General features: G+C 46.3%; 1 protein-coding gene across 12 annotated transcripts in view; it reads right to left on the minus strand.

Moving 5' to 3' along the window:
* KIAA1217 (KIAA1217 ortholog) overlaps nt 1-13,699 on the minus strand; it is a 421,655-nt gene that overhangs the window by 144,774 nt on the left and 263,182 nt on the right. For all 12 annotated transcript variants that reach the window (XM_072154151.1, XM_072154147.1, XM_072154149.1 and 9 more), the window contains one exon: nt 10,673-10,868. In XM_072154151.1, coding sequence (XP_072010252.1) covers nt 10,673-10,868 — 196 coding nt within the window. The remainder of the gene's footprint in view (nt 1-10,672; nt 10,869-13,699) is intronic.

Below are 13,699 nucleotides of genomic sequence, written 5' to 3' on the forward strand. Positions count from 1 at the left end.
CTGATGATGGCGGCATCGCCACTGACCATCTGTGTTGACTCCTCAAAGTTACTCAGCACCTGACAGATATCAGACATCCACGTCCACTCCTCATTGTAGACTTGAGGAAGCTGACTGACCTGACTACCAGTTCTGGTGGAAGTTGACATCTGGCAGTCTACAATTGCTCTGCGCTGCTGGTAAACTCTGGATAACATGGTCAGTGTTGAATTCCACCTCGTGGGCACGTCGCACAACAGTCGGTGAGCGGGCAGTTGGAGGCGGCGCTGCGCTGCCCTGAGAGTGGCAGCATCTGGGCTGGACTTCCTGAAATGCGCACAGATGCGGCGCACCTTCGTGAGCAAATCAGACAGATTGGGGTATGTCTTGAGGAAACGCTGAACTATCAGATTTAACACATGGGCCAGGCATGGCACATGTGTCAGTCTGCCGAGTTGCAGAGCCGCCACCAGGTTACGGCCGTTGTCACACACAACCATTCCCGGCTTGAGGTTCAGCGGTGCCAGCCACAGATCAGTCTGCGCCGTGATGCCCTGTAATAGCTCTTGGGCGGTGTGCCTTTTGTCGCCTAGGCTCAGCAGTTTGAGCACCGCCTGCTGTCGCTTAGCGACGGCACTGCTGCTGTGCCTAGAGCTACCGACTGATGGCGCCGTGCCCACGGATGGTAGTTCGGAGGAGGAGGTGGAGGAGGGGTGGGAGGAGGAGGAGGCATAGTAGGCCTGAAACACCTGGACCGAGGTAGGCCCCGCAATCCTCGGCGTCGGCAGTATATGAGCAGCCCCAGGGTCAGACTCGGTCCCAGCCTCCACCAAGTTAACCCAATGTGCCGTCAGAGATATATAGTGGCCCTGCCCGGCAGCACTCGTCCACGTGTCCGTGGTCAGGTGGACCTTGTCAGAAACGGCGTTGGTCAGGGCACGGATTATGTTGTCTGACACGTGCTGGTGCAGGGCTGGGACGGCACATCGGGAAAAGTAGTGGCGGCTGGGGACCGAATACCGAGGGGCGGCCGCCGCCATGAGGCTGCGAAAGGCCTCGGTCTCTACTAGCCTATAGGGCAGCATCTCCAGGCTTAGCAATCTGGAAATGTGCACATTAAGGGCTTGGGCGTGCGGGTGGGTTGCACTATATTTGCGTTTCCGCTCCAGCGTCTGGGGTATGGAGAGCTGAACGCTGGTGGATGCTGTGGAGGATCGTGGAGGCGACGATGGGGTTTTTGTGGCAGGGTCCTGGGCAGGGGGCTGACTAGCAGCTGACACAGGGGAAGGAGCAGTGGTGTGCACGGCCAGAGGTGAACGGGCTTGTTGCCACTGAGTGGGGTGTTTAGCATTCATATGCCTGCGCATACTGGTGGTAGTTAAGCTAGTAGTGGTGGAACCCCTGCTGAGCCTGGTTTGGCAAATGTTGCACACCACAGTCCGTCGGTCATCCGGTGTTTCCTTAAAGAACCTCCAGACTTCTGAAGATCTAGCCCTCGCCGCAAGAGCCCTCGCCACGGGAGCTTCACTAGTTGACACATTTGGCGCTGATGCACCAGCTCTGGCCCTGCCTCTCCGTCTGGCCCCACCACTGCCTCTTCCAACCTGTTCTGGTCGAGGACTCTCCTCCGTCTCAGAAGCACTGTGTTCACCCGGCCTCTCAACCCAGCTTGGGTCTGTCACCTCATCATCCTCCGATCCCTCAGTCTGCTCCCCCCTCGGACTTCCTGCCCTGACAACAACTTCCCCACTGTCTGACAACCGTGTCTCCTCATCGTCGGACACCTCTTTACACACTTCCACTACGTCAAGAAGGTCATCATCACCCACAGACTGTGACTGGTGGAAAACCTGGGCATCGGAAAATTGCTCAGCAGCAACCGGACAAGTGGTTTGTGACTGTGGGAAGGGTCCAGAAAACAGTTCCTCAGAGTATGCCGGTTCAAATGCCAAATTTTCCTGGGAGGGGGCAGACTGGGGGGGAGGAGGCTGAGGTGCAGGAGCTGGAGGAGTGGCGATTTCGGTGACATGGGTGGACTGCGTGGAAGACTGACTGGTGGTGGACAAATTGCTCGAAGCATTGTCAGCAATCCACGACATCACCTGTTCGCACTGTTCTGGCCTCAACAGTGCTCTACCACGAGTCCCAGTAACTTCAGACATGAACCTAGGGAGTGTAGCTCTGCGGCGTTCCCCTGCTCCCTCATCAGCAGGTGGTGTCTCACCCCGCCCAGGACCACGGCCTCTGACCCCTGCAGTAGTTGGACGCCCACGTCCCCGCCCTCGTCCTCTACCCCTAGCCCTCGGGTTAAACATTTTTAAAATGAGAGTTATAACTTTATTTTTTTTTTTAACTTTTTTTTGTTTTTTTTGTGTTTTTTGTTTTTTTTTGTGTTTTTTGTTTTTTTTTGAGTTTTTAAAACCAAACAATGCTATCCTATTGCTATGGCTATTTTCTAGCCAAGTATCAAAGCACACTACTATGCCAGATGAGATGACACTGAGTTAGTGCCTAATTGAAATCCAACCCCTACTAAATTTTCCCACTTCGGTCTTTGCTATGGATATGTGCGTCACTAAGCGCAGAACACAGCGGTCGCAAGTCTCACTACAAATTGCTCAGAATTGGCAAGTACATGCACTGCAGAAAGTACAGCCACCAGCAGATCAACCAGAAATCAAATATATAGAACGCTACTGTAGGCGTAAGTAAGCTCTTTGTATTCTCCTATGGCTATTTTCTAGCCAAGTATCAAAGCACACTACTATGCCAGATGAGATGACACTGAGTTAGTGCCTAATTGAAATCCAACCCCTACTAAATTTTCCCACTTCGGTCTTTGCTATGGATATGTGCGTCACTAAGCGCAGAACACAGCGGTCGCAAGTCTCACTACAAATTGCTCAGAATTGGCTAGTACATGCACTGCAGAAAGTACAGCCACCAGCAGATCAACCAGAAATCAAATATATAGAACGCTACTGTAGGCGTAAGTAAGCTCTTTGTATTCTCCTATGGCTATTTTCTAGCCAAGTATCAAAGCACACTACTATGCCAGATGAGATGACACTGAGTTAGTGCCTAATTGAAATCCAACCCCTACTAAATTTTCCCACTTCGGTCTATGCTATGGATATGTGCGTCACTAAGCGCAGAACACAGCGGTCGCAAGTCTCACTACAAATTGCTCAGAATTGGCTAGTACATGCACTGCAGGAAGTACAGCCACCAGCAGATCAACCAGAAATCAAATATATAGAACGCTACTGTATGCGTAAGTAAGCTCTTTGTATTCTCCTATGGCTATTTTCTAGCCAAGTATCAAAGCACACTACTATGCCAGATGAGATGACACTGAGTTAGTGCCTAATTGAAATCCAACCCCTACTAAATTTTCCCACTTCGGTCTTTGCTATGGATATGTGCGTCACTAAGCGCAGAACACAGCGGTCGCAAGTCTCACTACAAATTGCTCAGAATTGGCTAGTACATGCACTGCAGAAAGTACAGCCACCAGCAGAGATCGCATTAACGCCTCACCACGCGTCATAGACGCGTGATGAGGCGCCATTACCCCCCAAAATAATTGCCATGCGTAAAGATACGCTTGGCAATTATTCCGTGTAGCGCGCAGGCAGAACGGCCCGGCGCGCACTGTACAGGAGGGGAATGGCAGTAGAGTGATTGCATCGTGCGCGGGACCGCTCAGCAGGATGCAGCGATCTCTGGGATCTGTGAGCGCCGGACCCAGGGGAGACATGTGAGCCGCTGCTACTCGTCCTGCTCCAATTCTCTCTGCCTGCAGCAGCGGCCAGCAGTTATGTGATCCCGGGTGAGTGTGAGCCGCGGTACACTGCACTCTATGTGTATGTGAGTGCTGTGTTGTGCCAGTGCAGGGCCCACTTAAGGCGGGGGAGGTGTGTGACAGGGATATAATAATGATACAGAGAGCGGTTACTCTCTGCATCCTCAGTATCTGCACTGCACTCCCGTTCGGGCCATGGCCGAGCCTCCCACTGTGAGCACTCAGTGCCTCCAGCCACCAGCGCTGCTCAGATCGGCCTCAGGATTATCAGCGTTCAGGTAGAAACAGACAGGAAGCAAAGCCCACTCCTGTTTGATGTATGGTGACCCTGTGACCTAGCTGAGGAGGACAGCATGGTAGGAGTCAAGCCCTGTGTGTGCAATTAACCCTTTCAGTCTTGACTCTGACAGAGTTGGTTGTGTTTTTTTTATGCCCACTTTCTGCCCCCTGCAATGTTACCTGTGTGCCACCTGTTCCACCACTCCCTTCCTCTTGACCTCCTATCTCTTTGCCATGTACAACCACCTAACTATATTTGCCAGGTCACCTTGCCTCCAAATTATGTCCCTGCTGCCATTCTATCAATGCTTCCTTACATTAACCCTGACGGTGCGTTCACACAAGGCACATTTATTAAAGTGTCTGCGACAGTTTTCTGTCTGACTTTGCACTGAAAAGAAGGTACAAACTGCTTGTACATGTATTTATGAAGTGTCTGCGACAGTATTGTGTCACGGCAGCTGTGTCCGCTGTACCGCAAAATCCTGCACAAAACAGGGTGTTCTGGTGCAGAGTCGGACCGTGCTCCATATTTTTTTACTGCGTCTTGACCGAATTATGTCAAAGGTGCATAAAAAAAAGTTGTTGACACTCCCCGAGCAGTGCAGGGGACGTCAGATTCATGAAGAACGCGCCCCAGTTTTGATGAATCTGCCGCACTTGTGAGGAAACTGCACATAGTACAGGCTTCTCTACTTTTGATAAATGTGGCCCACAGTGTTTGGACATATGGGTAAGAACGCATGTGTTTCTAATGTTACCATGTGTTTGGATGCTTTCAAATCGTATTCTTTCATTGTTAGAAATGTATGCAAATGTGAAAGTGTTAACACAGCTGTTTACGTGTCCAGCAATGAAGAAAAAGGCTTTCAAAGCAGCCAAACACATGATAACATGTAAAACACATAGTGGGGTTAGGAGAGGGGGCAAAAGTGGGGCCATAGGACACGTTATCTGCCACAAAATTTGGGAGCTATAGCAAAGGGGCCCACTGGGGTTCTGTTGCCCAGGGGCCTACTCAAACCTAGAGCCGGCCCTGTGCCGTTGTGTGTGTGTGCGCTGTGTTGTGTGTGCGCTGTGTTGTGTGTGCGCTGTGTTGTGTGTGCGCTGTGTTGTGTGTGTGCGCTGTGTTGTGTGTGTGCGCTGTGTTGTGTGTGTGCGCTGTGTTGTGTGTGTGCGCTGTGTTGTGTGTGTGCGCTGTGTTGTGCCAGTGAGTGTGTGTGTGTGTGCGCGCGCGCTGTGTTGTGCCAGTGTGTGTGTGCAGTGAGCAGACAGATGATTCTTTTTGTATAAATAGCATCTATTAACATTATAAACACCTATGAGATGTGTATATGTATTACCAAAATTTTCATACTCCTCATCGGCTAAAAATACTCCTCAAAAATGGTAAGAGGAGTATTATTACCCTTCAGTAAAAATGTTAGTGCGACCTCTGGCCACCAGCAGATCAACCAGAAATCAAATATATAGAACGCTACTGTATGCGTAAGTAAGCTCTTTGTATTCTCCTATGGCTATTTTCTAGCCAAGTATCAAAGCACACTACTATGCCAGATGAGATGACACTGAGTTAGTGCCTAATTGAAATCCAACCCCTACTAAATTTTCCCACTTCGGTCTATGCTATGGATATGTGCGTCACTAAGCGCAGAACACAGCGGTCGCAAGTCTCACTACAAATTGCTCAGAATTGGCAAGTACATGCACTGCAGAAACTACAGTCACCAGCAGATCAACCAGAAATCAAATATATAGAACGCTACTGTATGCGTAAGTAAGCTCTTTGTATTCTCCTATGGCTATTTTCTAGCCAAGTATCAAAGCACACTACTATGCCAGATGAGATGACACTGAGTTAGTGCCTAATTGAAATCCAACCCCTACTAAATTTTCCCACTTCGGTCTTTGCTATGGATATGTGTGCCACTAAGAGCTAAACACAACGGTAGCAAGTCCCCCTGCTAATTCCTCACAAAATGGTACTAGATGCAAATTAAAATAAAAAAAGTAGAACGTTATTGTAGCCCTAAGAAGGGCTGTTGGGTTCTTTGAGAATCACTCCTGCCTAACAGTAAGCTAATAGAACACCCTAACGCTTTCCCTGACCAGCAGCAGCTCTCTCCCTAGCGGCATCCAGACAGAGAATGATCCGAGCAGCGCGGGCAGCGGCTAGTCTATCCCAGGGTCACCTGATCTGGCCAGCCAACCACTGCTATCGACGTGTAAGGGTACCACGTCATGCTGGGTGGAGTGCAGAGTCTCCTGGCTTGTGATTGGCTCTGTTTCTGGCCGCCAAAAAGCAAAACGGCGGGAGCTGCCATTTTCTCGAGCGGGCGAAGTATTCGTCCGAGCAACGAGCAGTTTCGAGTACCCTAATGCTCGACCGAGCATCAAGCTCGGACGAGCATGTTCGCTCATCTCTAATAACAAATATAGTGTAAAGCAATTGTATCTTTCTGTATTTGAGGAGTAAGGAATCTAATTTCGTATATAAAAGAGCGGAATTTGTCCTCGAGATATTCTTTTTCAGTATGTAGTGTGGACATGGTGCTGGCATTGTACAGGAAAGTATCTGATGATGGCTTTGAAATGAGTGCCCACACACCTCGCCAATCACAGCGGGTCACCACGAAATGAAAAGCGCAGGAGCGGGAGAAACTATAGAAAAGTGACGGCTTGTTTAAATAACCCTGATTGAAGCTCTTGTGGCAGCTCGGAGTTTAATAACTATGGAGAATTTCTCAATTGCTCTCCCCGGTATGTAAAAAGGCTAATAATATTCAATGAATAACCATGGCTTAACGCCGAAATCACAGGCTGTCACATCAGAAGGAGAGGTCCTCATGAAGGATCTTTTATTTGGACATTTATATTACCATTTTGTACAGCGTGATGACACTCAACATCCTAATGCGTCATCTGCTTTATAAATAGGCGCTCGTAGTAGTCGCAAATCACCGATCCTACAGGAAGACACATTTATATTTGAAGGTTGACCTTTAAATAGACTTTTTTATGTTATTTTTGTTGTTGTCATCTCTCCTGACATAAGATGTACTCCCCAAAAAACGAACCGCTTCCTATACCATAAACTTAAAGGAAATCTACCACATTTCTGGTTCTTTTGTAACTCTGGTACTTTAGGTTTTCAGGCCTGTTCCTATGTGGATACTAATGATCTATAATGATCTATCATATGGACAGGTCATCGATATCTATGTCCCTGACATAGAAATAAATCTGTGTATCACCACCACTAGGGGGAGCTTAGGAGCTTTCTACATTAATAAATGGGTGGGGGAAAAAGACCACATAGCTACCTTGCTCAGGCTCCCATGCCCATGTTATTTAGGTACATCTGTTTTTCAGGATTGGGTCCGTCAGATGTAGGAGGATTTTATGGGTGAAGGTCAAATTTGGTGGGTGGTTTGGTTGTCCATGGCCCCCTTCCCAAATTGCCTATATTATAATCCACTACTGGTGAGTTCTGGGGGGTCACAGGACCTGCTTCTGCCAATTGGTTACCTCCTCAAACCAGGGGATAACACAGTAAGTGATGTCCCATTAAAAACCGAAGGGATGTCCATGTCCAAAGAGGTCACAGGCTCTGCTGCACCCAATAAGTGTCCTCCGTGGACACAGACACCCCTTCCATTTCCACTCTCTGTGTTGTTCCCTGGAGATAACTTATTGGCAGAAGGCGGTCCTGTGACCCCCCAGAACTGGAGGACACAAGCCTGAAAAACAGATGTACAAAAACTTTTTACACCTAAATAACATTGATGGTTATGTTATATAGAATTGTTTCCCCTAAATCCCTTCCTTTCCTTGGTTGAACTTGATGGACAAGTGTCTTTTTTCAACCGTATAAACTATGAAACTATGAAAAACAACATGGGCATAGGAGCCTGAGCCAGTTAGCTATGTGTTCTTTCCCCAGCGCTGTGGCTTTTTAAAAAAATTCCCTGAAAACCCATTTATTAATAAAAATAAGCTCTTGAGCTCCCCCCAGTGGTGGTTATACACAGATTTATTTCTATGTGATATTGATGACCTGTCCATATGATAGATCATCAGTATCTGATTAGTGGGTTTTTTTAACATCCAGAAACCTCAACAATCGACTAGAGTGACAGGAGTGTTCACATGAGCGCTGGTCTCATTAAGGACATCATAATAAATTGGGGGACATTTACATAAATTGTCGGTGTCTGCACTGGCTTGGTTACCCACTTGCTCTCAGAAAGGAGATACATATTTAATATTATGGCGCTGTTCAGATATATTTCTGGCGCCGAGACCATTTCCTGTTTCTGGGACTAAAATCTGTCTCGATTTCTGTCCAGAAATGTGTCCGTCAGTCGGAGAACAGGCTGAGCGCTGCCCTGGAGCGGAGCAATGGCGGCTGCAGCAATGCATCAGTAGCTGACCTCCTCCGACAGATCGTCCAGTCTGAATTGGACACCAGAAGGACAGGCAGCAGAGATCCTAATGTGGTGAGTGTTTTTCTGGGTACGCTAGTGTAAGCTGAGTGCAGTAGCACGGTGTCCCTGCTAGACCAAATTTCTTTTGTTCTACTTTCTTCCAGTTTACGGTGACCAAAAATGGCTTCGACACATATTAATTGTGTCGGAATTTCCACTCCGCCAAAGCCACGCCCCTATTCGGAGCAGGGAGAAAAATCAGATGATAAATACGTTGGAAAGTAGAACATGCGGTATTGCAGCTCAGTCATGTGACCAGTGGTGACATTAACCAAAGCATTGCTGGCAGTTTAGGTAACTAATTGTCGGGGTGGTCGGCGTCAGACCTCCACCAGGTCTTCTGCAGTGTGCCTGTATTCTCACAAATTGCAGGCTGCTGAGTCCCATGTATTCTCACACATTGCAGGCTGCTGAGTCCCATGTATTCTCACACATTGCAGGCTGCTGAGTCCCATGTATTCTCACACATTGCAGGCTGCTGAGTCCCATGTATTCTCATACATTGCAGGCTGCTCAGTCCCATGTATTCTCATATATTGCAGGCTGCGGAGTCCCATGTATTCTCATATATTGCAGGCTGCTCAGTCCCGTATATTCTCATACATTATAGGCTGCTGAGTCCCGTATATATTCATACATTGCAGGCTGCTGAGTCCCATGTATTCTCACACATTGCAGGCTGCTGAGTCCCATGTATTCTCAAACATTGCAGGCTGCAAAGTCCCGTATATTCTCATACATTGCAGGCTGCTCTGTCCCTTGTATTCCCATACATTGCAGGCTGCTCAATCCCATGTATACTCATACATTGCAGGCTGCTTAGTCCTGTATATTTTCATACATTGCAGGCTGCTCTGTCCCTTGTATTCTCATACATTGCAGGCTGCTCAGTCCCGTATATTGTCATACATTGCAGGCTGCTCAGTCCCATATATTGTCATACATTGCAGGCTGCTCAGTCCCATGTATTCTCATACATTGCAGGTTGCTCTGTCCCTTGTATTCCCATACATTGCAGGCTGCTCAGTCCCATGTATTCTCATACATTGCAGGTTGCTCAGTCCCATGTATTCTCATACATTGCAGGTTGCTCTGTCCCTTGTATTCTCATACATTGCAGGCTGCTCAGTCCCGTATATTCTCATACATTGCAGGTTGCTTAGTCCCGTATATTCTCATACATTGCAGGTTGCTTAGTCCCGTATATTCTCATACATTGCAGGCTGCTCAGTCCCGTATATTCTCATACATTGCAGGTTGCTTAGTCCCGTATATTCTCATACATTGCAGGTTGCTTAGTCCCGTATATTCTCATACATTGCAGGCTGCTCAGTCCCGTATATTCTCATACATTGCAGGTTGCTTAGTCCCGTATATTCTCATACATTGCAGGCTGCTCAGTCCCGTATATTCTCATACATTGCAGGTTGCTCTGTCCCTTGTATTCTCATACATTGCAGGCTGCTCTGTCCCTTGTATTCTTATACATTGCAGGCTGCTCTGTCCCTTGTATTCTCATACATTACAGGCTGCTCAGTCCCGTATATTCTCATACATTGCAGGCTGCTCAGTCCCGTATATTTTCATACATTGCAGGCTGCTCAGTCCCATGTATTCTCATACATTGCAGGTTGCTCTGTCCCTTGTATTCTCATACATTGCAGGCTGCTCAGTCCCTTGTATTCTCATACATTGCAGGCTGCTCTGTCCCTTGTATTCTCATACATTGCAGGCTGCTCAGTCCCGTATATTCTCATACATTGCAGGCTGCTCAGTCCCATGTATTCTCATACATTGCAGGTTGCTCAGTCCCTTGTATTCTCATACATTGCAGGCTGCTCAGTCCCTTGTATTCTCATACATTGCAGGCTGCTCAGTCCCGTATATTGTCATACATTGCAGGCTGCTCAGTCCGATATATTCTTATACATTGCAGAATACTTAGTCCCATATATTATCATACATTGCAGGCTGCTGAGTCCCATATATTATCATACATTGCAGGCTACTCAGTCCCGTATATTGTCATACATTGCAGGCTGCTCAGTCCCGTATATTCTCATACATTGCAGGCATTTTTTTATCAATACAAATATTTCAAAAATATAGAATAATCTCTTACCTAACGACCTCTCTTTCGTCTGATTGGTCGATCTGACGACGGGCAGGCTGGCTCTTGTCCGGCTGCCTCTGACAAAGGGCCCTGTAGATTCCCCTTCAAACATGGCTTCTCCAGAATCAGCAGACACCTCAGAGAGGTGTTCTGCCGCGTCTCCTAGGCTCGGCTGTGGACTGGACGAGAGCTTTGGACTTTTGGTCTATAAAAATAGAACATAAAGAAATATGTTACAAAATTTCTACAAAGTATTCCATTCAAGAGATCACTGCACACTGCATATTCCAATCATAACAGGTAAGTACGAATAAGACACCTGTATATAACTTATAGCACATATGTTAGAATTCACACAACAGGTAATTTTACGAGGTCGCTATCAGAATTGTCCCCTCAGGACAATGGGGTTAATCTCCTCATGATCAGTTTAATTTTTTAGTGGGCGTGGCTTGGCCTAGGGGGCAGGGTTTAACAACCTTTGGGTCCTAGTATAGGCAAGTATATTGGGGAGGCTCCTCCTGCAGCCAGTTATCTTACAGCTAGACACAGGACTGTGAATAGGAGGAGGAGAAATATAGAAGATTTTGTTAAATGTTTCCCAACATATGATCAAATGGGGAAATATTTATATTTTCTCAAAATGTTTCAATTTTTTACATTTTTGATATTTCTCATTCCTTTAAAGAAAGTCAGTAGTGAGAGAAGAGGTGATGGGCCCTGGAGTCTGGAGTTACATGCGGGTGACCTAATATAGATTTCATGCTATGGCTCTGGTTGACGGAATAGCCCGACCAAACTTTCTGATTAGAATAACTTGTGAATCTGTTACCAGTTTTGACCATACAAATTGCAGACAGTGTTAGTTATTGTCCCTGGAGGTCTGTGTAACCCTAACTCTGTGTGTTTTTAGTAGATGCAGGACTGTGAAAAATGGATTTTTATTCCAGGACTGTAGCTTCTACAATGAGGGTGTGTCCTCACACTGCTGTGCTCTTTGTTCTCTGCAGTGTGCTGCACCACAGTCACTCTTCTCTCGGTTGTTGAAGCTGTAAGATGTTTCTGGTTGCAGTTACTATGAGCAGAGGGGAGGGGCTGTGGAGCCAGTAGTGGATTATAATATATAAATATATATTATAACATATATATATATATATATATATATATATATATATATATATATATGTATATGTTTGGTTGGCAGCCCAGGGCTCAAACCTTCTATGGGGCCACCCAAACTTCCTACCAAGTTTTAGACTGAGCAGGACCTTCACCCGTGAAATCCTCATACATCTGTTCCTGTTCTCAATGCATATGTATGCAAAATCCATTTTAGGACCTTTGAAGGTCCTCTAAAGGTCCTGAAAGCAGAAAGAATGGACACGTCCTCTATTTCCCAAGAAGCTTCATTCTAGAACCATCTGTAGAAAGTGATTAATGTATAATAGTCACACATCCCAGGGCCCATGGCAGTCTTATTACTCCCCTGTTCGATGTAAAGAGCTAAGAGCACAGCAGTGTGAGGATCAAACAGAAGAAATAAGAGGAGGTTCAGGTCTATCCATATTGTGCCCCTTGATGACTACATGTATGTACATACTGGTAATGCTGTGCACTACACTAGGGACTTAGGCTACATTCACACGGACGTATGAAAACGGCCGTATCCGTACCGTACCGTTTTTTTACGGGTTACATATACTCAATACCTCTGACCATTTATATTGCTGATGTTATCGTTCCGTACCGTACCGTATACTAGCCGTATAAAAATATAGAGCATGTCCTATTTTCTCCCGTATTTCAGTTCTGTATGCCCTAGAAGTCTATGGGGACGTATAAAATACGGATTACATACGTGCTGCATACGGATGAAAAACGTCACGTATATACGGCCCGTAAATACGGGACTGGAGAAATCATACGGTCGTGTGAATGTGGCCTTAGGGGCAATAGATGAAGCCTCTGAACCAATTACGGTTATTACCGAGGCGCAGCATAACCCGTTGCATTATGTTGTTATAGCTATTTGTATGCTCGGGGGTTGCGAGAATACGTTATATTTTTATTAGTTACATTTTCATTAGCGGAATCCGCCGCCTTCCAACAATTGTCGGCTTCTGTCACTGCTATTAAATTGTAATTATATGACAGGAATAACCAGCGCGGAGAACAGACCATCTGGAGGTCATGTCTGTGACATGTTGCTATTACAATATTAGCTAGAATCTGGCGCCCCGCTGTGAAATCAGTTGGATGCGTTTGCTCTGCAATTAGCGGGAGCCGGCTGCAGTATTTTTAGCGAGCAATATGCTTTCTCCGTCTATGGTAATATACAAATTGTTTACTAAAAAACACCCCCTGCATGATGTACGCAGCTCCTCTCCGAGGCGTCGGCTGCCTTTTACTGATCTTATAATAACAGCCTTATGTTATGGGATTATTACCATGTGACATATTGGAGCACTTCATCCGGAATGTTACAATACAGCCACAATGAAGTGATACATTTATAATCTATCTCATTGTGTTATTACCCAATTATCAGGTTCCACATTGGGGACAAGTCGTATGTAAGTGCAGTTGTGATAAATGTGTATTAAATGGATTAAAAGGTGATGGATAACATTTATCAGGGCTCGTTCGCCTGAAATCTAGCGGCTGCCAGGAGATAGATGCTCCATTATACGCTGGCGCACTTAGCCAGGTATTTATGGAAGATTACTAGAAGTCCTTTAAAGGGAACTTCTCCGCAGATTTTACACATTAAACTTCTAGCCCCCTCAGGAACATGCTTTCTAGAATTCTTTCTTTTAATTGAACCCCCCTCCCAATTACAGGTTGTCCCCTACTTAAGAACACCCCACTTACAGACGACTCCTAGTTACACACAGACCTCTGGATGTTGGTAATTTACTGTACTTTTGCCCCAGGCTACAATAAACAGCTATAACAGCTATAAAAGGTGTAATGAAGATTTATTGTTAATCCTGGTTCTTATGACAACCCAACATTTTTAAAATTGTCACAGAGACC

The sequence above is a fragment of the Engystomops pustulosus genome, chromosome 5 (assembly GCF_040894005.1).
Source record: "Engystomops pustulosus chromosome 5, aEngPut4.maternal, whole genome shotgun sequence".
Taxonomy (NCBI): domain Eukaryota; kingdom Metazoa; phylum Chordata; class Amphibia; order Anura; family Leptodactylidae; genus Engystomops; species Engystomops pustulosus.